Source organism: Myotis myotis, unplaced genomic scaffold, assembly GCF_014108235.1.
Source record: "Myotis myotis isolate mMyoMyo1 unplaced genomic scaffold, mMyoMyo1.p scaffold_m19_p_2, whole genome shotgun sequence".
NCBI classification, from domain to species: Eukaryota; Metazoa; Chordata; class Mammalia; order Chiroptera; family Vespertilionidae; genus Myotis; species Myotis myotis.
Genome location: NW_023416324.1, coordinates 13202092 through 13227019, shown reverse-complemented (window position 1 = coordinate 13227019; position 24928 = coordinate 13202092). Strand labels below are relative to the sequence as shown.

Genomic DNA, 24928 nt, shown 5'->3' with positions numbered 1-24928 from the left:
GGGTCCTTCAATCTGGCCTACGGGATCGGGCTGAAACCGGCTCTCTGACATCCCCCGAGGGGTCCTGGATTGTGAGAGGGTACAGGCCAGGCCGAGGGTACCCCACCAGTGCACGATCAGGGCCGGGAAGGGACACAGGAGGTTGGCCAGCGGGGGGAGGGACCACGGGAGGGCTCCAGGGTGTGTCGGGCGGCCTTGCTCAGTCCAGATCAGCAGGACTCCAGCAGCAAGCAACCTACCAGTCGGAGCGTCTGCCCCCTGGTGGTCAGTGCACATCATAGCAAGCGGTTGAGCGGCCTTAGCATATCATTAGCATATTACGCTTTGATTGGTTGAATGGATGACCAATGACTGGACACTTAACATATCAGGCTTTTATTATATAGGATTACCACCATCCTCACTGACTTATTAGCGATTACCACCATCCTCAAGCCCTGTATGTCTGGCACTCCCCAGGAGGAGGGCGCAAAGGTGAAAACAGAGCCTGGGTCCTGCTCTCAAGGGGTTTGACGTTTCACTGGATTTCTAAATTCAGACTCCTCGCTCCTGCCACTCTACCATTGGCGTTGGGCCTTGACGGATGGATCAGATTTGAGCACATGGGGATGGAAGGGAGGAGAGGCCTTGTGGATATGAAGCCATGTCAGCAAAGCCTGGGAACTAAGAAAGTGTGGAGCATGTCAACATTAAGTAACGTCCAAACCTGTAGAGAATTTTTATGAGTTTATTTGAGCCAAAGTCACAGCATCTGCTGGGGAGCCAGATTTCAAATGCTCCGGAGAATTAGAGTTTTGCAGCTTCTTTTGTGCATGTGAACGTCCGTGGAGATGAAAGAAAGCAACAGGGGGCTTGGACTTAGATTATAGGATGGTTAGCAAGATTCTGTGCTCTCTTGAGGGTTAATACCCCCTTCCAGGGGTATTGCATCTGGTTGAGATTAAAAGTGTGTTTACCTAGATGCCCAACAAAAATGGACAGGACTTGCTTAAAACCTTTCACTAAAGAAGCCACAAGTTTGGGGCATGACTACCCACCATGACCTGCCCAGTTAGAAATTTATGATCAGATCACCCTGTGAGGTTACTCTCCATAGAACCCCCTTTTTTTCATCCACAGGTATGAATGAAAAACTGCAAGTATTTTATTTTTGAAATATTTCTTTTACTTATTTTTTTAATATATTTTTATTGATTTCAGAGAGGAAGGGAGAGGGACAGAGAGCTAGAAACATCAATGATGAGAATCATTGATTGGTTGCTTCCTGCACACGCCGCCCCCCCCCCCCCCCCCCCCCCAGAGATCAAGCCTGCAACCCGGGCATGTGCCCTTGACTGGAATCGAACCCGGGACCCTTCAGTCTGTAGGCCGACGCTCTATCCACTGAGCCAAACCAGCTAGGGCAAACTGCAAGAATTTTAGTTTGATTCCATGTGGGGCCTCATCTGGTTCATCTCACACAAACTTTAGCTAAAATATAAGTACCCACTATGCGTGCACTCCTCTGAGGATTTTATATCCAGTACCTTATGGATCCTCACAGGAAAGGAAAATGTCACTCTTGCCATTCCCATTGCAAAGATGAGGAAGCTGAGGTTCAGAGAGGTCCAGCAGCCGGACCAAGAATATAATGCTAGGGGTGAGTGGGGCAGGAATTCAAGGTCAGGGAGACAGACTGCAGATCTGTGCCCCCACACCTTCTGCAGGAACCAGTTCCCAGGCAGTGAAACTCTAAAGCCAGCCCCAGCGGGCCGAAACTCAACCGCAGAGAGCTGGCTCTCAGCCCCCTCGCTGGCTCCCTGCTTTGGTCTCAGCCCCACCCTGCCACCCCCATTTCCTTTCCCGGCCCTGGGGCTCTGCCTCTTCCCCAAACCTGCTCTGCGACAATTTCGTCCAGGTTCCCACATCTGTAAAATGGGAATAAAAAGAGTGCCCGTCTCAGAGGGGTGTTGTAAGGATCAGGGGAGATGCCCAAGAGCTTGAAGCCTGGCACACAGTAGGTTCTCATAAATATTAACCGCCACCAATTTATATTTTTTCTGTCTTTAAGATTTTACCACCACCATTTACATAGTGTCTCTCAAGTCCTGTGAATTAGGCCGAGAGTGAGAGCATTACCCACATTTGATGGTTGAGAAGTGAAGAAGCAGTTCGTCCAGGGTCACTCAGCCAGAAAGAGTGGGACTTGACTCTGGGCCTCCTGGCCATTCTTTGCTGGGAAGTGAATCATAAAGTCAGTATTTATTACTCACCTTCTGCATGCAAAATCAGGCCCTGGATACTAAGGGGCATTCAGGGAGCGTTCCCACCTATCCTTTGAGGTTGAAAGGGCAAGAGACTGGTAAAGGGGAGGCAGTCAAGGAAGGCTTCCTGGAGGAGTTGAGGTTTAAGCTGGGCCTTGAAGGACCAGCAGATTATGTAGACTGGAGTAAAGGGGTCTGTGTACTGGAGATGGCAGAGATGTAAACACAGCAGCCACTCCTTCGAGGTTCCTTATGAACCAGGCTCTATGCCGACAGCTTTCCATGCATCGCTTCATGAAATCTCCCCAGAATCCGACAAAGTGGTTGATACTGGGAATGAGAAAAGCTTGGCTCAGGGAGTTTACAAAACTTGTCTAGGGTCACACAGCTAGTAACATGATAGGGCCTGGGTTGAAACCCAAGGCTGTCTACTGCAAAGTTTGGGCTCTTAATCATCACACATTATTGCCACCTCGGCCTCATATCTGAGGATGAGGACTAGGTATTCAGCTGGGGACGGACTCTGAAGGGCTGTAACATGCCAGGCTCAGACATGCAAAAGCCACACAGCACCAGGCGGGGTCGGCAGCCCTGGAATTCAGCAGCAGCTTCTAGCAGCACTGCCATTCGATAGCCAAGGTCACTTCTCTGAGCCTCCGCATCTCTAAACTGGAGAGAAGAGGAACATAAAAGTATTATCAACGGTGAAGGTTTTGAATGAGGGAGGGAGGCTCTTGTAACAAAAGGTTTGTTTAGGAAGAAACCTGGAGATATTCAAATATTTACTGAGTGTTGGGCTCCGGGAAGACAATTGTGAACAAGACAGCTCTGCACGCTGGACCCCCACCCACCCCCACCCATGCCTACAAGGGGCAGGGCACAGCTTGGGAGAGTTGGGGAGGAACCTTTTACTGGAACAAACAAGGGCTCAGGAGCTGGCCTGTCCCGGATTAGACTGCTAGACTCAAATCAGCAAATCTCTCCACGTTACCCCGCCTCTCAGACTATGTCTCCATCTTCACCAGGAAGATCCTCATTCCTCTTCCCAGGATTGCTGGGTTAAATAAAATAAAACAATACAGCCCTGGCCGGTGTGTTCAGTGGTTAGAGCACCAGCCTGCACATCAAGGGTCGTGGGTTCGATTCCAGTCAGGGGCATGTACCAGGGTTGCAAAGTGCAGGAGGCAACCACTAGGCAACCAGTCCACGTGTCTCTCTCCCCATCCTTCCCTCGCTCCCTTCCACTCTCCCTGAAAAGCAATGGAAAAAATACCCTTGGGTGAGGATTAACCAAAAAATAAATTAATAATAATAACAACAAATACATGCAATTATCTAGCAGGCGCTCAATGGATGTTACTATCCCCCTATTAAGAGGTGTAACTGTTAGGCTCCGTCCCTCTCCTGCCAAGAAAGAGAACAGATTCCTGGCTTGCATTTTAGTGCGGAAAAGGATAGGCCTGCATCCATGCTAGCTGAGCAGCCATGCCACCTGACAAACAGTCCTCCAGCCTGGGTCCTGTGCTGCCGTCTGGGCTCACGTCAAGACTGTTCCCGCCCCACCCCAGGGACCCGGGCGCACCCCCGAGCGCTCCATACCCGCGGCCGCTCCTTCTTTCCCCCAGGACCGCCCCCCTGCTCTGCGCAGCGGGTGTGGCTGTCCCTTTAAGCAGCAAAACTCCTGCTGCAATCGCCGACCGGGGACCGGTCCTTTCCGGAGGGTGGAGCCTATATTTGTTGCAGCGACCAACGGAAGCGCGGCATTTTCCGCGGGAGATCCGAATTTCGCGGCACGCAGTTTGGCGCTAAAAAAAAAAGAAGAAAAAAAAAGTGGCGGAGAAAGACGCGGGTGCTGCACAGCGAGGCGAGAGCGAGTCGGTGCCATCGGTCCCCTCCCCGTCCGAGCGCATCGCCTCTCCGTGGAGCCCGCGGGCGCGCCGGAGACCCCTGCCCGGAGCCAGCCGGACCCCGGGCGCCGAGGCCCTCCGGGGCGCGGGGCCGTGCCGGGTGGCGGCCGCCCTCGGGGCGGGGCAGCCCCTGGCGCTGCGGCCGCCGCTATCTCCACCGCGGGGCGATCTCCGAGCCGGGATCTCCCAGCGCCGGGCCGCGGGCCAGGAGGGGAGGGTCCGGCCTTGCCCCGCAGGCGTCCATTGGCGGCCTCCCCGGGCCTCCGCTCCATGCCCCGGGCCGGGTGAGCCGCCGCCGCAGGCTCCCGAGCGCGCCGGTGCCCGCGGGCGCGCCTGGGGAGGGGGCTCCGCGCTGGCCATGCTGCGAGGGCCCCGCGCCCCGGCCCCGGCCGCTGCGCTGCCTCTGAAGGGGCTGCCCGCCTTGAGCCCCACCGAACTGTGGCCGCCTGGCCTCGGCAGCCCCCAGCTCTGCCCGGTCACCACCACCTACTACACCTCGCTGTACCCGCAGACTGTGCCCCCCGCTGCGGTGCCCGGCACCTGCCTGGACGCCACCCCCCACGGACCTGAGGGCCAAGCTGTGCGATGCGTGCCGGCTGGCCGGCTGCCGGTAATTCTGGGGACCCCGTGCACCTCTTCCCGCTGTGCTTTCCGGGTGTGGGAGAGGAGGGAGGGGCGCCTGGGACCCAGTGTGAGTGGAGCTGGTTGAGTCTGGGGAGGGAGAAGGGGAGCTCTCAGATTCCAGAACCATCCAGGACCCCCACGGGAGAAGAGCCCTTCATTTTCAGGCGTGGGGATGAAATAACCTCATCCACCGGAATGGAGTGGAATGAGCACGACTCGGAGTGTGGAGACCCAACCCACTATCCCGAGTGCACCCTGTGACCTTGGGGAAGTCCAGGGAGCCAGCTGTGCGTCATTCATTCATTCTTCTTCATTCATTGTTGGGCCCAGAAACCAGTACTGGGCACCTGCTGTGCTGGCACAGAGCTAGGCCTGCGGATGCTGTAGGGACTTTAAAGTGTGTGTGTGTGTGTGTGTGTGTGTAGGGGAGGGGTTGATGGGTGGCGGGGGAGGGGGGGTTGTCTCTCAGGTCCAGTATGGCTTGGAGAGAATCCAAATTTCCCATCCAGCCAACTCCTTCCCAATTATCTACCCTGGGTGCTCCCCCAGGCCCAGTTTTCCCTCCCAGACAGCCAGTAGCAGGTGCAAGTTGGGGGCAGCTCCCTGTTCGGATTGACTGTTGCCTCCTCAAGCCCCCAAGCCCGCTGCCAGGGAGGGCCCAAAGTGAGGTGGCATGAGGCACAGGATGTGTTTTGTGGGAGGGGAATTCCTGGATGGAGTCCATGAGAATCTAAACAACCATCCGGTGAGGGTGGAGTGGGAAAAGCCCCAGGGGAATGCGAGGGGGGTGGGGGGGCTTGGAGAGCCTGGTTTCTGGTTTTAACTGCCACCAATTCACTGTGTGTCCTTGGACAAGTCCTAGCCCCAGCCTGGGTTCAGTTTCATTTTCTGGAAAATGTGTGTGTGCTAACTCATCTCAGGCCACTTCCAGCTCCAGGTCCTGGGTTTTGGAAGCAGGCCCCAGGGAGGGGGTGTTGTGGGTTGGCTTAGTTGTGAGTGGTAAATACGGTCAGGTACAGGGGTCAGGTCATGCCCTAGAGCAGCAGTTCTCAACCTGTGGGTCGCGACCCCTTTGGCGGTCGAACGACCCTTTCACAGGGGTCACCTAAGACCAGGGGTCCTCAAACTACGGCCCGCGGGCTACATGCAAATACAAATATTGTATTCGTTCCCGTTTTGTTTTTTGATATCTTATATCATAATAAGATATGTGCAGTGTGCATAGGAATTTGTTCATAGTTTTTTTTAAACTATAGTCCGGCCCTCCAACGGTCTGAGGGACAGTGAACTGGCTCCCTGTTTAAAAAGTTTGAGGACCCCTGCCTAAGACCATCCTGCATATCAGATATTTACATTACGATTCATAACAGCAGCAACATTACAGCTATGAAGTAGCAACGAAAATAATTTTATGGTTGGGTCACAACATGAGGAGCTGTAGTTAAAGGACCAGAAGGTTGAGAACCACTGCCCTAGGGGCATCTGGTCAGACCTGTGCCCGTCAACAGGCACAGAACCCTCGCCATTGCTGGATGCAGGCAGGGCCCCAATTCTCTGCTACTGGAATCATGCTTTGCCTGTTTTCAAGGCCTTCATCTTCCCAGAGTCCCTTCCTGCCTGCCATGTCCAACAAGGAGGAAGGAGAGCTATTTTCATTTTACAGGCCAAGCAGCCAAGGATAACTAGGGCTGGGTGTCTATCTTGTGTTCAGCATTTTACAGCCTAACCCAGATTTGAACCCTGTGAAGTAGATGGCATTAGTAGCTCCCTGTCACAGGGGGAAATTGAGGCTCCTGTCCAAGGCCATACAGGGATGTGTGTGACCCACAGGCAGGCGATCCTTTGCCTTCTCGGAAGACCGCTTTCCCCAGGAAGGGGCTTAGTGGCTGGCCCAGTCTCCTCTGGCCAGCTGCGTACAGGCACCCAGGCGGAGTTTCAGTAACAGCTGCGGTTTTGAACTGCTTCCCTCCCAAAGGAGCCTGGGTGCATCTGTTTGTACCTCCCTCTCAGAGGGGCTCAGTAATCACAGCCAGAATGGCTCTCTTTCACTGACAGCCTGTTGTGTGCCAGGCACTGCTCGTCACTCTTCACATTCGTTATCTTGGCCAAGATGCCTGGGATGAGGAAACTGAGCGGAGACGCGAAGTCACCTGTCCAAGTGACAAGCCAAGGGGTGGGAGAGTCTCCTTGCATCAGACCACCCTAAAGGCTTACCAGGCCCAGCACCCCCTCTCCTGTCAGTCCTCAGATGCCTAGTGCCCACAGCCCTGTGGGCAGGCCTTGGCCCCCTGCTTACTCATTTTACCAGGGTGTGACCTGGAGCAGCTCCAAACCCAACCCTGGGTGTGGCCGCTTGCTTTGTGGCCAGGCTGCAAAGTGCAGGGTGAGCAGGATTTGTCAGTGAGCTGCTGTTTAAAGGGAACCTCAGGCACTGCCCTGAGATGGCAACCACGTTCACTGGCAGAATGAAGGCCAGAGCCCAGGACTCTGCGCTCACTGTCTAGTGCTTTTGTCGGTGGCGTCCCTACTCCAGCCAAGCACACCGCATCATCGCCTTTCATCCCCGAGGGAACCTGTGAAGAGGGTGGGGTTCCGCACTGTTCTCCTTTCCCTTTAATTTCTCGATATTTTCCCAGTTTCCTCTGAGAACCATGAAAGAAAAGGAACATTTTAACCAACAACCCTACAAGACGGGTCGGAGGAGGAAATAAATGTCGGCTCAGAGAGGCGAGGCAGCGAGTCCCAAGCTGGGATCTGGAAGTGAGGCTCTCAAGCAAGGCCTCACACTTGCTCCTACCTGCAGTGTCTAACTTCGGGCTTGGGGCTGAGGAGAGGCCTGGCTCTACTCCCTGTGTGACCTTGGGCAGGTCGCTTCTCCTCCGCTCCTCCTCGCCTTGCTGGCTGTGTCTAGCGGGCTCTGGCCTGAGAAAGGAGCCTGGTCCTCTGCCTTGGGATTGGCTGGGTGGCCTCTAACCTTAACCAGGCCTTTAAGAAACAGCCCAAAGGGCTGCCCACGAGGGTCCAGGCTAGAGCCAAGCTGGCCGCTGGGCGTGGTTCCAGACTTTTGCTCTTGGCACGTCCCTGTCTTTTCAACTTACCTCTGAACTTTCCCCCTTCTGCTGCTCCTGGCGCTGTAGTGATAGCACCTCCCCTGCGTGAGCAAAGCACTTTGCTGCACTGTCTCACGGAATCCTGAGCAGAGGTTGAGCAGCTTAGCTCCATTTCACAGGTGGGACTCAAGAAGTCAACTGACTTGGCCAGCTAAGAAGTGGGGTGGGAGGGCTAGATGGGGACCCAGGTGCATCTGACTCCAAGGCTTGTGCTCAGCCTCTCCTTGGCCCTCATCCTTCTGGGCTTGTCCTCTGCCACGTGTGTTCTGCAGGCTCAGGCCCACCCATGAGCTGACCTTGCCCTGGACATGCATAAAGGTGACATGTCCTCGGGTGAGGGACACTTTGCTGCTTAGGGACTCTGAGAATGCAGGATAAGGGTGAGAGAAGGGAGAGGACTTGTGTGTGTAAAAGTGATGGGGTGTAAAAGGGTATAGGCAGGCCTTGGCCCAAATTTCAGCAGATTCTGAGGGAATGTGTGTGGGATGGAGCGGAGGCAGCCTGGTGCATGGCTTTGGAATCAGACAGACCTGGGTTCAAGCTCTGGCTCTGCCCTTTGGCTGTGTGACCGTGGGCACATGGCGAACCTCTCTGAGTCTCCACTTCTCTTCCAAGAGAGATTGCCAATACTGATGTTGCAGGACTGATGAGCGCGTGATAGGCCGGCAAGGTACTCTGTTCAAGGTCCTCCCTCCTTCCCATCTGCAGGTAGTGGGGTTCTTCCCGGTATGTTCTCAGCAGGGCTGGCCCCTGTCTGGTAGGAGGTGGGGGTGGGGGGGAGATTCTGGCTTGCCCTACCTCTGCCTCAGGGAGAACTCAGCCTGGCTTCCCTTCTCCCTGCCCTTGGCATTCCTTTGGAGGAATGGATGAAGGATTCTGGGATCAATAACTTTTATCTGGATTGACAAAAGGCCTTGGAGCTCACCAAGCCTCAGTTACTTCAGCCATAAGATGAGGATTAGTGGTGTTGGTAAGATTGAGTGAAGTGAGGAACGCGGGGGCACTAGAGGCAAGATGGGGCCAGAGAAGGTCACCTTCCCTAGAATCTAGGATGTCACTAGCTGGGAGGTTAGAAAAGGAATATTCCAGAGAGACTTAAAGAGGAGTGAGCAGGGAGGCATTTGGATTATGTCCAGGTCTAGGTAGGTGTGGAGGAGAGAAACTGAGGAGCAATGCTCCTCACACCAATGCAAGAAGACTTCCTGGAGCAGGTGGGGGCGGGGGAGGGGGCACCCCGAGGGGAGCTTAGAGCTAGAACTGTCATCAGCTCTCACACCTGTCAGCCCAGCTGTGCTCAGCAGCGGTTAGAAGTCTCCACCCTGCCGAGCACGACCCCACCACCAAAGGTTAAAATAGGCCTCTCTGCTCCAACCGGGGTAAGGGTGACTGGGGGCGGGGAGAGGGAGAAAACGGGCGCAGCGACCTCCAGAAGCGTGTGTGGAGAGGCTGAGATTGGGTTTTGGAGAAGGCACTGCATTCCCGAACATCCACTGTGTGCTGAGCCACAGGCTGAGCGCTCTTTCTGCCCCATTTCACGAAGGAGGAAACAGGTCCTGGGTGTGGAGCATTTCTCCACGTCACACGGCTCCCCTGAGAAGGAGCCGGGAGATGCAAGCCCAGGTCTCTGACCCCCGTGTCCCAGTGCCCCAGTGCCCTAGCCCTGCCCCTGCCCAACCCTAACCGGGAGAGAGGCCCCTTCCGGGCCAGTTCAGCTTCTGGGCCTAATGGGGCCGGGTGGCAGTGGGGTGTAGAGGAGCAGATGGGTCTGTGGTTTGATTTCCCCAGCAGGTGTTTCCCAAGCTTGGCAGGAACAGGGAGGGGGAGCAGGGGACCTCAGCTGCTTGTCCTTAAGACACAGGGGAAGGATTCATTGTCTGCCCCTCTCCACAAAGAAAGAATGGCAAATGGAGTCTATTCAGGAGGCCCTGGGCCCTTGAGCTGGAACCCAAACATGGGGTGGGGGATGTTTGCACTGCTTCCCAATGCGGGCACCTCCCTGAGGTGTGGCACTGATCCAGGAAGTCCCCTGGGCCTGGGTGGATGCCCAGCCCCACCCTGATAAGGGCCAGCTGTGGGGCTGTGATGGGCACCCACTGTGGCTGCACCAGCTGCTTCTGCAGAGCGGGGGGGAGGGAGTGCTCTCCCCAGTCTGATGTGGTTTAGGCCCCACCCACTCCTTCCTGCATCATCCTCTGTGCGTGGGGGAAGGGGCAGATGTGGAAGTGACCTTGTGGCCTGTTATTAAGGAACTCTGAGCTCTTGGCTTTGGTAGGGTCTCAAGTGCCTTGGGCCTCAGAGGATGGGAGTGTTGTGTGCCTCTCAGAAAATAGGACGTCCTTCCCTTGAAAGGTCACTTTTAAGGTCATTGATATTTCCTTACCAAGTACAGTGATGTTTCAGCAGGATTGGTGGTAAACTGAGGCAGAAAGTGGCTGCTGCTGGCCTCAGTGCTTTGGCCCCAGGTTGGGAAAAGACTGAGGAGGAATGATTCTCAAACTCTGCCTCTCCCTCCCATCTCTCTCCAAGGCCAAAAGGAAGCTGGACCTGGAGGGCATCGGGAGGCCTGCGGTCCTGGAATTCCAGACTCCCAAGGGGAAGCTCATTAGAGTGGATGGCCTCCCCAGCCCTAAAAGTAAGTTTGCTGATGGGGCATCTGGGGGCAGACTCAGGAGACAGGGGTGGGGTGGGCAGGGGCAGAGGGCAGCAGCCCTGCCCAAATCATCAGGAGTAATATTTGTAGCACACTTCCTGGTGTATACAACGGTTCCCTGTGTGTTCTCTCACTGGGTCCTGCCAGGTAGGTAGGATCACCCCTCTTTTACTGATCAAACAACCTGAGACCCAGAGCTAGAGTGTCTTGCCCAAGGTCACTCTGCTGGTAAGTGGAGTCACACTATACACTGCTCTTGGGTTCCAAACATGACGACCAGCGATTTGTTTGGGAACTTACCATTTCTGTTTGTATTTAATTCAGTCTGACCTTTTCTAAAAGAGAGAATCCAGCTCAGGGAGGAGCAGCGTGTTCCTCCCACCTGCAGACAGAGAGCTAACTAAGTGGTGCAAAGGGGAGTGAAGCTCGGATTCACCCAACCCGGGCCACCTCAGGCTGAGAGCCAGAGGAGAGGTTTCCCGCCTCGATATTTGCAGTCAGGGTTCTGGTGAGAGTGGGAGTTTCCGCACCTGTGGTAGAGAGAACACTAATTTGGGGGACAGAAACCCAACGAAGAAGGCATGTGACTGGGTGGGAAGCATGACGGTCAGGAATTTGGGGGTCCTGGCAGGGCTGTGCCCTGACCTGACCGGCCACTCCTTCTGTGAAACCTTACGGTTGGCTCACCTGTAAAAGGAGGTATAGCTAGAGCAGGAATAGTAAGAAGGTTTCCTTCCCAATTGATTGGTAGACGTGCCCAGAGCTCTTTCTCAAAAGATCCTACGTGCACCGGTTGAAAAAGCAGCCTGTGTGCCAAACACTTGTCATCTATGTGTTAAGGGATTCTAAAGTCTCCTTCTAGAGCAGCGGTTCTCAACCTGTGGGTCGCGACCCCTTTGGGGGTCGAACGACCCTTTCACAGGGGTCGCCTAAGACCATCGGAAAACACATATATAATTACATATTGTTTTTGTGATTAATCACTATGCTTTAATTATGTTCAATCTGTAACAATGAAAATACATCCTGCATATCAGATATTTACATGACGATTCATAACAGTAGCAAAATTACAGTGATGAAGTAGCAATGACAATAATTTTATGGTTGGGGGTCACCACAACATGAGGAACTGTATTAAAGGGTTGCGGCCTTAGGAAGGGTGAGAACCACTGTTCTAGAGGAATCTGAGACTCTCTAAAACTCCGTTTCCTGAACTAATTTGGACATCCACTTGCTATATGACTTGCAAGTCACTTCATTGCAAAAGTTCTCTTGTGGTTTAAGATGTTGCAGCTGAGATGTGGTGTCTTGTGACATCAGCTTCATTAAGAAAGGGACCTTTTCATGAACCTGCCCCATTCGATATTGTAGGACTGATTCCTCTCAGATAACCACTGGGCTGCACATAGAAAGAAAAGGCACGCCTCTAAGAATGTTCTCAAGTCCGAGCTGGTCATTCCCTCCCTACCCTAATTCCAAATTCATGACATAACTGGCAGGATAGAGTAATGGTTAAGAAGGAAGACTTGGAGCCAGGCTGCCTGGATTTATATCCCAGCTTTGCCACTTTCTAGTCGAGTGAGCTGAGCAAGTGACTTCACCTGTCTGTGCCTCAGTATTCTCATCTGTAAAATGGGGATGGTTATACACCAAATTTATAGGGTGTTGTAAGGATTAAATTTGTTGTCTGTGGAAATTGCTTTGAACAGTGACCTACACACAGTAAGCATTTGGTGGTGGTGGTGGTGGTGGTGGCGGTAGTGATATGGCTGCCTAAGCTGTGGTGGAAAGGTCCTCTGAACCAGGTGTTAGAACACTTGGTTTCTAGCCCTAACACTGCCTTTAACTGTGAGACCTTGAGCAAATCCCTTTCCCGCTGGAGGTATCAGGCTCCAGTTTGGACAATGGTAGTGAATGACCCCCTGCCTCACAGTGGAAAGTGGGTGCTCATGTGAAGGGTGGTACTGAATGGGTCCAGGTCACTGGAGGAGGCGCCCCAGGCAGGCCCTCCCTGAGCAATGACGGGGCCCCTTTCCTCCTTAGCACCCAAGTCCCCCGGGGAGAAGACTCGGTACGACACATCACTGGGGCTGCTCACCAAGAAGTTCATTTACCTCCTGAGTGAGTCCAAGGATGGGGTCCTGGACTTGAACTGGGCTGCTGAGGTGCTGGATGTGCAGAAGCGGCGCATCTATGACATCACCAACGTGCTGGAGGGCATCCAGCTGATTCGCAAGAAGGCCAAGAACAACATCCAGTGGGTGTGAGTGCCTGGGCTGGGGCTGGTGGCACCAGTGACTGCACTGTGCTGGGGGCTGAGCCCGGAGCAGTATCCAGTGGGTGTGAATGTCGGGTGGGGCTGAGAGCAGCATCCAATGGGCACAAGCGGCAGGGGTGGACCAAGAGCAGAATCCAATAGGCTTATACGTTGGGGGCGGAGCCAGTGTATCTAAGAGCAGAGTGGAAGAACAGGTGTATATGCTGGAGCAATATTAGGAGTGCGTGGCAGGCATAGGGTGGAGAATGCTTTCTAGGATGTGTAAAGGCCTCGGAGGACTGCATTCTCTTGAGTCAGGGATCCCAAGATTTCCCTCTTCTAGTTTAGGAACGTCCCCAGGGACCTGAGAGTTAATAACCCAGGCTCCTTCCAGCTCAGAGAGATGAGAACTCCAGGCTCCTCTCCTCACTGCTACAAGGTCTTGAAGAGCAGACCTGCAGCCGCTGGCATGAACCCTAAGAGAACCCAGGCAGGGGGGTCAGGACTGAGGTCATTCTAGCTCCCTGCCATATGGGGGAGGCTGGGGCAAGGGTGGACAGAGTTGAAAGCCCTCCACAAGTGAGGTAATGCCCTGACTTGTTACTTTTCCCTAGCCCAACCCTCAAACATCACGGTTCAATTCCTAGCAGCTCCCTGGGAGCTAGACAGCACTGCTGGTTTGCACAGCCCAGGAGCACCCTTGTAGACCATGAGAATGGCCTCATCCCGGGGATCTACACCATCTGCACATCTGCAGCTCTGCGCAGCAGTACTCAGGTTGGGGTCCCTGGTTGTGCACTTAGACTGACCCTGGGGGGCTGCTCTGTTCCCAGAGGCAGGGGAGCACTCGAAGACCCCACCCGGCCTGGGAAGCAGCAGCAGCTGGGACAGGAGCTGAAGGAGCTGATGAGTGTGGAGCAGGCCTTGGACCAGCTCATCCAGAGCTGCTCTCTGAACTTCAAGCACCTGACCGAGGACAAGGCCAACAAGAAATATCCTCTTTGGTTGGGAGGAGGTTGTCAGGGGCCTGGGCCTGTTGCAAGCTCTCATATCTATCCAGAGCTGATACAATACCTCCCTTGGGGTCTGGCATATCTGCTTTTTCCTTTCTGGGTGGCTTTTCTTCTTGACTCTGTTGAAGTTATTTTCTCATAGTACAAGTAAGACAAGTACATTTCTTTAAATCTGCAAAATGGAGGAAAGAAATAACAGCCACCATAACATTTGTTCTTTTTTTTTTTTTTTTTTTTTAAATATATTTTATTGATTTTTACAGAGAGGAAGGGAGAGAGACAGAGAGTTAGAAACATCGATGAGAGAGAAACATCGATCAGCTGCCTCCTGCACATCTCCTACTGGGGATATGCCCGCAACCCAGGTACATGCCCCTGACCGGAATCGAACCTGGGACCCTTCAGTCCGCAGGCCGACGCTCTATCCACTGAGCCAAACCGGTTTCGGCAACATTTGTTCTTTAAGCATACACAGATTGTATATTATTTAAATACTAGAGGCCCAGTGCATGAAATTCATGCCCTGGGGGGGGGGTGTACCTCAGCCTGGCCTGTACCCTTTCTCAGTCCGGGAGCCCTTGGGGGATGGAGAGCAGGCCTAAGCCATCAGTCAGACATCCTTAGCGCTACCATGGAGGCAGGAGAGGCTCCCGCCACTACCGTAGTGCTCGCCAGCCATGAGCCCGGCTTCTGGCTGAGCAGCGCTCCCCCTGTGGGAGCACTGGTCACCAGGGAGCAGCTCCTGCATTGAGCATCTGCCCCTGATGGTCAGTGCACGTCATAGCAACTGGACGTTCCGATGTTCGGTCGATTTGCATATTAGCCTTTTATTATATAGGATAGTGTGTGACTGCTGTGCATAACACTTTATATCCTGCTTTTCTCCCCTTAGTATACTACCATAGACAGTTTATATGAGTTACAAATCCTTCCTAACTATGTGGTAGATCCACATGAAATTGTTGATATTGAACCATTTTTTATCTACAAAAACAGCAATCTCATGTGGTTTAACCTCATATTTAAAGTAGTTTGTTTGAGAATATCCTACTCAGATTACACTCTGGTTTGTTGATAAGGCCTAAAATCAACATTTAGATCTATGCTAGATTTCTGCTCCTATGAAGCAACAAAATGATGAATGCCTTTGTATATAGAACATTGTCCTCCTTTTAAAAAACTTATTTCCCTGGGTCAGATTCCTAGGTTTGAAATGATGAGGTCACAGAGTATGGACTTTGCTAAGGCCTTTCATCCATTCTCCCCAAATAGTTTCACCATCTAATTGGTTTTTGGATATGGCTTTGTATTTTTGGACAGATGCTAGGCATTGTGAAAATTTTAAATAAATAAGAACATCTTCCTTACTGAAAATCAGCAAGTGCAATAAAGACAGGATTATAAAGGGGGAAAAAAGACATATCTTCCTGCATTCTCTAGTTTGAGAGGTGAAGCCTGTTATGTAAAACCTGATAAAAGGCAGCATTTAAAAAAATGATTTATATCCTCATTTGCTTTCTAAAGGGATCCAAGGTAACTTATGATATTAAAAGAACAGGTTACAGTTTGGGGTTACTTCTGGGATTATAAAAGGAGTGAGAAAAAAATGTTCAGAGGCTTAGGAGAAGTGGATTGGATCCCTGCCTGGCGGGCTGGGGTGTGAATTTTGACTTCCTTGACTCTCCTGCCCCCTACACTGGCCTATGTGACTTACCAGGACATCCGTGCTATCAGCACCTTTAAGGAACAGACAGTGATCGCTGTCAAGGCCCCTCCGCAGACAAGACTGGAAGTGCCTGACAGGAATGAGGTGAGAGGGGAAGTATTTGGTGGTGAGCAGGGTGAGGAGGGTGCCGGGAAGCTCTGCAGTCTCTGTCCCAGGCACTGCTCAGCCCCAAGCTACCCCAGTCCGTGCTGGTACCCACGGCAGGATTGGTGGTCTCTGAACTGGGGCAGAAATGACAGAAGCTGGAAAGGGCAACAGATTCTGGCCTGAGAAAAACCTCTGTTTCTGGTTTCTCTCTGCACCCCACCAGCCCCTGTGGTTCTGCACACACGCACATGTGCCCACACACAGCAAGCAGCGTTAGTATTCACAGTAATCCTTTCATGCCAACCATGCTGTCCTGGATTAAAAGACCCTGGATTAAAGACCAAAATCATTTTTTTTAAAATTGATTTTAGAGAGAGAGGAAGGGAGAGAGAAACATCAATGAGAGAGAGAGAGAAACAATGATCTGCTGCCTCCTGCATGCCCCCATGTGCCCTGACCAAAATCGAACCAGTGACCTCTCAGTGCACCGATGATGCTCAAGCAACTGAGCCAGGGGCAGGACCAAAATTCCTGACACTCCCCAGGAGGCCCTCTCTGCTCTGACTCTGCCAACCTCCTCTCGCATGCTGCTCCTCTTCTCTGTCTTTGCTTCAGCCACCCACCTGCCTGCAGTTTCCCCATCACGCTAAGCTCGTCCCCAGTGCAGGACCTTCACACATGCTGTTCCCTCCAGCTGAGATGCTCTTCCCTCTCTCTGCCTGGTTTACTGCTATTGATCCTACACGTCTCAACTGGAGCATCACTTCCACCAGGAAGCCTTCCCTGATCACCCCCAGACTTCATAACCAATATCTTAGTGCTTACATGACTGTGTTCTTCTTCGTCCATTAGAGTATAAACTCCACAAAAGTACGTTCCTCTCATGTGGGTTATTTCTGAGCTATATAAGGAGTGAGAAACGTCCAACTCAGAGCCTGATAAAGGCTCAAGAAGTAATTTGTTTAATGGAAGAACTTTAAGATAAATAAGGCCCCGCCCACCGCCTGAGCAGAGCTCAGAACCTAGAGAGGACAAGACCCAAGCAAGCAGGGATGCTGTGATTTATATATAGATGGAAGATGTGCTTTGAGGGCCGGGAGAAAGGAGAGTTGGAGGATGCACCCATAGGTGGTGACAGTTAAACTGGGTCCTAAAGAATGAATAGGATTTTTTTTAAACATTAATATTTCAAGAAAAACTATTTTAAATATGTTACATGCAATAAACATTAATTAATATTTCAAGAAAAAAATATTTTGAAAGGATTTTGTTTTTAAACTGTCTTATTTACTTACTTACATGTAGTTGTACACAATATTGTGTTAGTTTCAGGTGTACAATATAATGACTCGACAGTGGTATACCTTCCAATGTGATCACCACACTAGGTTTATTAATCACCTGTCAAACTTATCTCAGTGTTATTGAGCAGGATGTTTGCCGGGTGGAGTAGGGGAAGGAGGGTGCTGCAGGAATGGCGGGTGTGTAGTCAGCTGTGGCTTAGGCTGCCGGTGTGTGGTGGACAAGAGGCAGGGGTGGGAAAAGCCAAGCATCAGGACTCATGGTTACGGGGAACAGAAAGACAAGTCCCACTGGCTTCCGTGCGAGGGGAGAGGGGAAGTGAGTGACGGGTCCAGGGGGAGTGTGGATTGCAGGCAAGGCTGGACCCAGGGGCTCACATTGACTCCAAGTTCATCTCATGCTCGTCCTCTCACTGTGCCATTCTCTCTGCTGACTCAGTTCCCAGGTGGGCTCTCCCCTTGCGGCAGGGATCGTGTTCGTGATACCAGCTCAGCAAGCCCAGTGCGAAGGGAGCTTCCATTTCCAGGTCCTGGGCCTGATGCTGGGTGGACTGAGCTGAGTCACGTACCATCCTGCGCAGTCACTGTCACTTTCTCATCCTGCATCCCAGGCTCGCCCATTGGAGCTGGGGCAAGGTGCTGCCTCCCGCTCCCTACATGACGCGAGTGGAGGAAGAGTGATTTCCCAGAAAAAATCCAGGCTTTCTCCCTAAGAAGAGGCCTGGGGGCCAGGCAGGCAGAAGCAGCAGGTGTTGACCACAGGCCTCAGGGCCCAGCTCGGGAGTTGAGCTTGCTCACATGTGTCCATCCATATATGCTGACCCATGAGTAAGTGTGCAGCTGCCCAGAGCCATGACCTGGCTTCTCTTCCTCCTCCAGGAAAACCTGCAGATATATCTGAAGAGCACGCAAGGGCCCATCGAAGTCTACTTGTGCCCGGAGGAGATGCAGGAACCAGACAGCCCTGCCAAAGAGCCTGTCTCCTCCACGCCCACCCTCAGCCCCACTCCTGACTCTGCCCAGCCCTGCAGCAGCACCAACCCTGGGATCCTGGAACCCACGGCATCCCCAGGTAGGGCCCTCTGTCCAGAGGAACAGAAGGTGGGGAGTGCAGCTGGCCTCGGTTTCCTCTTCCACACCAACATTTGTTGGGTATCGACCTGCCACCCAGCGGCCGGGGTGTAGTCCTCCCGCACGTGTGTGCATGCACTCTACACTCTAAAGCACGTGTGCTTTCCCTGTCTCATTGGCAGGCCGAGCCTGCTTCAGGGCAGAGGGGCTTGGATTTGAATCCCAGCTCCTCCACTTACCAGCTATGTGACCTTGAACAAGTTATTTGACCTCTCTCTGCCTCAATCTCCTCATCTGTAAGTTGGGCTTAGTAATTAATAGTATCTACTTCATAGGTCGTCGTAAAAATTAAACGAGTTAATACATCTAAAGCACTTAGAACTATGCCTAGCAATAAAAGATGGCTGTTATTATCATTGTGACTGCCACTGCCACTAGCACTGCTGCTTCTGAGACAGCTACTAACAGCCAAGCCCCAACACTCAATGAGCCCACAGTGAATGGAAACTATAGGTTTTATGAGGAAGGCTCAACACGTTCTTGGGTGAGAATAACTAAGGTTTATTGAACCACGACTGTACCAGATACACCCATTCTTACATTATCCTCACAGCAATTCTTCAGGTAGGTTTTATTATTCCCAGTTTAGAGATAATAAGCTGAGGCAGAGAGGAGTTGTGACTTGCCCCAGGCCTCCCAACTGGGAGACAACAGAGCTGTGTCTTTGAACCTTAGCCTCCACATTCCTAGCCCAGTGCTGTCTCCACACAGCACAGAACAAATCAGGGCAGGGGATCCTGGCTCAGCCCTGGCTGGGATGTGGACGGAACAGCGAACAGCTGGCTACACTTGGCAGGAAGTAGTAGGAGGCAGCTGCCAGGGAGGAAAGAGGTAGGAGAGGCCCCTGCGGGCTTCCCAGGGAGGGTGGGATTCCGGAAGGAGTAGAAATGGGAACCTGTGAAGGCCCCGCCACGAGAAGGGTTTTTCCCTTTACTGGGTTCAGGCATTGGCTCAGACTGGCAGGATTCTTCGAGGCCTTGTAGGCCAATGTTCCACTTTCTGTGTTCTTAGCAGAATTTCCTACAGTAAAACCCTGGTGTTTAAACAAATGCAGAGCTAGAACCGGTCTGATGGAAGAGGCGTGTTTGGGACGATCTACAGAACATAGATTGGATTACATTTCTTTATTTAACTCAAGGATTGACAAACTATTGCCTGCTGGTCAAATGTAGCCTGTTTTTACATGGTTTGTGAGCTAAGAATGGTTTTCCTATTGTTAGAGAGTTGTAGGGGGGAAAGAAAGTGACTGTGATAGAGACCGTAAGTGCCCTGCAAAGCCTAACATACTACCAGCCCTTTACAGAAGCTTGCTGACCCCTGATCTAACGCAACCCTTCATTTTACATACAAGTAAAACTGAAGCCCAGAGAGGGCCAGTGACTTCCCTAAGGTCACACAGCACGTTGGTGGTAGAACTTGGGCAATAGCCCAGACTCCCAGCTCTACTCTAGTGATCTCTCCTGAGTCCTGGCCTGGCCCGGGGACCAGGGCTTCTCCCTGCACCAGCCATCTGTCCCTCCGGGCACCTCCCAGTGCCTATCTCCAACTCCAGACCTGTGCCCCACCCTGTGCTCCCTCCTGCCTCGTCTGCCTTCTCACTCCACTGTCAACAAGTGCACAGCTGTCCAAAGTTAAAACTACTTTCACTTCCGTTGTCCTCTGAGACCTTGGGCAGAGGTGGGGGACCCTCCGACATAAGCAAGGGCAAGGTTTTCAGCTCAGTTGTACAGATTAACAGCCTGAGGCCCAAAAGGAGCAGTGGGTGGTGGGGCCCGCCCAGAAGCCAGCTCTGGGCTGGAGCCAGTGCCATGGCTGTCCCTCTCCACATTGGCCCTGTGGCCTCACAGTGTTCTCCCTGCTGAGGGAGCAGGAGGAACTTTCTGGGCGGTGTACACCTATGGAGTGTGTGTGCGAGGAGAGGGGATAGTGCGGGAGAAGGGGGGCAGGTGCTGGAGCTGGTGCCGGGAAAGGGAGGGTGTCCCTGGGTGGGAGAGAAGAGAAGCGTACACAGTCATCCGGAGAACCGGAGGGCTGTTCTTGTGCTCTGAGGTCTGACCAGAGGCTTCTGGGCACGAGGGCCAGTCATAACCCTTGTCTATTTGTCTCCAGCGCCATCGCTGACTTCCCAGCAGGTCCTGCTGCTGCCACCGTCCCTTGTCCCCCTGGAGGCCACGGACAGCATGCTGGAGCTGCCGCAGCCCCTTCTGCAGCAGACCGAGGACCAGTTCCTGACCGACAGCTCCCCTCTCATCAGCTTCTCTCCGCCCTTGGACCAAGATGACTACCTATGGGGCCTGGATGGGGGTGAGGGCATCAGCGACCTCTTCGACTCCTATGACTTTGGGGACCTGCTGATTAACTGAGTGACCCTGCCTGACCCCAGCCGCTCCGCCACTGTCTCTACCTCCTCACAGGCAGACTGACAGGCCTCTGCCTGCACGGGGACCTTGGACACAGATGCTACCCTTAGGGCACGGGGGTCTCCTCTCCTTCCTGTCCCCGCGTCCTGCCAGCCGAAGCTGCCGGGGGGGTTGTGGAGGGTACGGGTGAAGATCGTATCAGGGGTGGGGTCCTGTCCTTCCTAGTGGAAGCTGGGCCTGGGAAGGCCCATTCAGTCTTCTGACCTCTGACCTCTAATGTGAAGGGGCCACAGATGAGGTGACCAGGTCCAGGGAAAGGCCCTGCCACTGCCTTCTGAGGGGTAATTCGGACCCTCAGTGTACCGCAGAGCACTTACTGCCTTTGTATTTATTTCAGGTTGAGTTTTGTTTGTGTGTCTTCCCTGGGTTTTAGCAGGGTCATCGTTCTGGTTCCAGTAAGACCTCCGACAGGCCAGCACCGTCTGCTGTGCCCGGGCACCTGGGCTCCCAGGGACGCAGGCCAGCTCCCCGGCCGCCCCGCCGCGTGGGGGCGGGGCCCCTGAGCGCCTGTCCAGGCTTCTGGACCTCACTGCACTTCTGCTCCTAATTCTAGATGGTTCCAGGGAGCCGTCCCAGCACGGGTGGCACTGGAGCTCCCGAGGAAACCGGAATAGCCAGCTCAGGAGCCTCCCTCCCTGTGGAATCCCTGTTTCCCTGCCTGAGAATGTAAAAGTGATCCTCGAGGGAGAGCAGGGTGCTCCCGAGGACGAGGGACAGGACGTGGGGGCAGCGCCGTGGCTGCTGCAGGCCCCTCCTCCGTTTTGGCCTCTCGCTGGGACTGTGTTACACGGAGGACCGGGAGGCAGAGGCCGCACGTGGAGGAGAAGGGTAAGATGAAGACAGGGAACCGCCAGCACACACCCCTCTAGCTGCAGGTGTCCCTCTCCCTTCCCTGGAAGGATTTTAGTTTTTGGTTTTTGTTTTTTGTTTGTTGTTGAAGGGGTGATTCTTTAAGGACCCCCTTCCCCCCAGCTCTCACACAGACCCCCAGGGACAGAGGTGACCAGGGCTGGATGGCATGTTGGCTCCTTTTGTCACAGGAATGCAGAAGGGGGGGTGAGGGGGGGGGTCTTCGTTGCAACCAGACTTAGCAGCTAATGGGGAGATGGGCTTGTGTTACCTCTTCAGACCTGGGGTTCTGAGGTCTTTATCCCTCACCCTGTCCCCCCACCCCACCTGGGCTGAACCGAGGCTGTGCCTTCTGGAGGGAGGCAGCAGGGGCAGTGGTCTGAGGCCTATACCCCCCACCCTCAGGGAGCTAGGTTTACTTAGGGTCTCAGATAGGTAGCACTTTTTTTTTTATGTTTGTAGCATTAAGTTGGTTTAAAACATGAATTTGGCTTCCAGGGTTGGCTCCTGGCCTGGCCGACGGGCATCTGGAGTTTGGGAGGTGGGCTTCTCTGGGGCTGGGGTCCCAGGTGAGCTGATGCCCAGCTGGGGACAGTTGTGCCTTGTCATTTGCAGGTCAAAGGTGCCCGGTTCTAGAATTTTGTAGGATTTACAGAAATGCTTTTGGCCTCCCTGCCTCCACAGGTCCGCAGGGCTCTCGTCAGAAGCCTGTTTTGAAGCTCAGCGTGGCAGGGCCACCTTGGCCCTTGCGGGAGAAGGGCGCGCTGCATGGGATCTGGTTTGGGGCATGTGGGGCTGGCGGTGGCGTTGCTGTTCTGCGTTCTTTGCTGGGCTGCTGTTCAGCCACTCACCATCTCTGAGGGCAGGGTTGTTGGACTTCCCTGCCTTGGGCTCTATCTAGAGCTTTCTCCTGGAATTAAACCAGAGAAAAGGAAGGAGAGGCCTGGAGGACCCACCGGGAATGAGTTTGAAGGGTGAAATCTGGCCAGAACTGAGGCTCATTCTCCAGATGCCCAGCCATAGGGTTGGACAGAGGGGCTGCCCCTTGGGTGCATGGCCTGTATTCTGAGCAGCTGCCCTCCCTCTCCTATGTTGTCCCCTGCCTGGCCCAGCGGCTGGCCCACCAAGGCCAAGCCTCAGGCTCTGGGTAGGATACAAGCTTGAGCCTCTTTCTTACTAAAGACACTTGGAAACCTCCCAAGTTCACTCAAGTGCTTTTAGGACACATTTTGAGGAGTATTTCCTTGAGATGCCAGGTAAACTTTAAAACAAGGTCAGAAGAAAAACCAGGTTCTTTCTTTTTTTTTTTTTAATATATTTTATTGATTTTTTTACAGAGAGGAAGGGAGAGGGATAGAGAGCTAGAAACATCGATGAGAGAGAAACATCGATCAGCCGTCTCCTGCACACTCCCCACTGGGGATGTGCCCTCAACCAAGGTACATGCCCTTGACCGGAATCAAACCTGGGACCCTTGAGTCCGCAGGCCGACGCTCTATCCACTGAGCCAAACCAGTTAGGGCAAAAACCAGGTTATTTCTAAGGTACGTTATTTCTGCCAGGAAGTTCCCCAGCCCCTAAGTCACCTGTGTCCCCAGGGCATCAAGGGCTCAGGGCTCCAGGGAACCCCGTCGTATTGGATTGTTGAATAGAGTCAGCGACTCTAAGAGATTTCTTCAAACAGGGACATGCTCCCGTGCCCCTTCTCATTGGAAGTGTGAGCTAGACCAAAGTGGTTTCCCTTCCCCACTGCAATGCTGTCTGCCCCCTGCGGCTGCGGGGAGGAAGGGGGGCTGGTGAAGCTCTAACGCTGGTCCTGGGATGGTTTGGGCTTTATTTCCTCCCCACGTGTTCTCAGCATCAGTTCTGCACAGGGTTTAGAGTTTTTAGTGAGAGTTTGGATGTCCCCGCGTCCGAGCAGCGTGTGGCTTAGTGCATTTGAAGTGAAAGCCTTTTGGGGTTGTTTGCAAGTAGCTTTCTGGTTCTCGTCATTATGTCCCGAGGTCCCCGCCTCATTGTGGGACCCTGTTCTCCCAGCGGGGCCCTCAGTCACCAGAAGCCCGGCCAGCCTGGGTGCGGGAAGAAGCCTTGTATGCGCCACATGCATCTCGAGGGTGAGCACACCCGAGGGGCCTGTTCTCGGTGCTGGGACCCTACGGGCCACTTCCCTCCGGCCTGGTTTCGCCCTGGGCCCCACTTTGATGAAGACCGTGTAAACCTCTGTGAATTGTGATCATCGAGCATTAAACAGCAACTCCAGGCGCCTTGGCTCTTGTGCTTTCTGAAGGTCATTACCCGTGTGGGTCGGGTCCCCCCAAGTCGGGCGTGGGGACTGTTCTGACCAAGCCTCCTGTTCCCACACTGGCTTATTCCCATGCCTGAAACCTCACTGTTAAGACCCTGAAAAGGTGGCAGCCCCCAGGTCTAAAAAGCGAGTGCCTGCCTGGCTCTGCCTCCACCACCTCTCGCCTGGGCCATTTCCTTAATATCCTCTCTGCTACCCACCCCCTATCGAATCCTCCCTAGCAGTGTTTTTGTTTTGTTTTTTGTTAATCTTCACCCGAGGACATTTGTTTCATTGCTTTTTAGACAGAGTGGAAGGGAAGGGGAGAGAGAGAGAATCAGCAATGTGAGAGACACACTGATTGGATGCCTCCTGCACACACCCAGTTGGGGTCAGGGATTGAGCCTACAGCTGAGATCTGTGCCCTTGACCAGAATGAAACCCAGGATCCTTCAGTCCACGGGCCGATGCTCAATCCACTGAGCCAAACGCACTAGGGATAGCAGTGGTTTTTACTTTATTTTTTTTATTATTATTTTTAAACTTAAAAAAAAATACATTTCCATTGATTTCAGAGAGGAAGGGAGAGACAGAAACATCAACGATGATGGAGAATCACCAATTGGCTGCCTCCTGCATGCCCCCCACTGGGGATCGAGCCCACAACCCACGCATGTGCCCTTGACTGGAATCCGGGGACCCTTCAGTCCACAGGCTATTCACTGAGCCGAACTGGCCAGGGCTAGCAGTGGTTTTTAAAGCGTGGTCCTCAGACCGGCGTTACCTGGGAACTTATGAGAAATGCATATTCTCAGTCCTCATTCGAGACCCTCTGAAGAAGAAACTTGGGGTAAGACCCAGAACCTCATCTTAGTAAGCCCTCCGGGTGATTCTGATGCAGCCGAAGTTAGAGGACCACGCCCTCTGGTACCCCAGAGAGATCGTTCTAAAACACAGTTCTAGTTACACCGCTCCCCCACTTAATGGTGGCTCCTCTCTGCCCTGAGGACGAAACCTCCGCCTTTGCTTGGCGTGAGGGCCCGTGTACAACCTTACCGCCGGCTGGCCCTACCTTTCCAGCCTCACTGCCACTCCTCCCACCACCAGGCCACACCGAGCGTCCTTATTAGCACCTGGAAACAACCTGCCTCCTCTCTTCCGGGCCTTTGCACCTGCTGGCACTCCGCTTGGCATGTGCTTCTCTCCGTTTCAGCTGAACAGGCTCTTGGTTATTCTTCAAGGCCCAATTGAAGAATCTTTTGTAGTTTTCCTTGACACTCACATGTAAACTTAAATACTTTGTATATGGAAGGTTGCTTATGC

General features: G+C 53.2%; 1 protein-coding gene and 1 long non-coding RNA gene across 2 annotated transcripts; one reads left to right on the top strand and one right to left on the bottom strand.

Moving 5' to 3' along the window:
- Positions 1-712: 712 nt before the first annotated feature.
- LOC118675253 lies at positions 713-2210 on the bottom strand. The gene is made up of 4 exons (XR_004973845.1): positions 2123-2210; positions 1874-1907; positions 1527-1633; positions 713-803 (listed from the first exon to the last, which is right to left on the bottom strand). It is a non-coding gene; the product is annotated as an uncharacterized LOC118675253 (long non-coding RNA).
- Positions 2211-4489: 2279 nt separating this feature from the next.
- On the top strand, positions 4490-23589 carry E2F2 (E2F transcription factor 2). The gene is made up of 7 exons (XM_036350313.1): positions 4490-4760; positions 10411-10516; positions 12581-12800; positions 13628-13786; positions 15503-15617; positions 17801-17993; positions 20162-23589. The coding sequence occupies exons 1-7, from the start codon at positions 4509-4511 to the stop codon at positions 20413-20415; spliced, it is 1299 nt and encodes a 432-aa protein (XP_036206206.1). The 5' UTR covers positions 4490-4508; the 3' UTR covers positions 20416-23589.
- The last annotated feature ends 1339 nt before the right edge of the window (positions 23590-24928 follow it).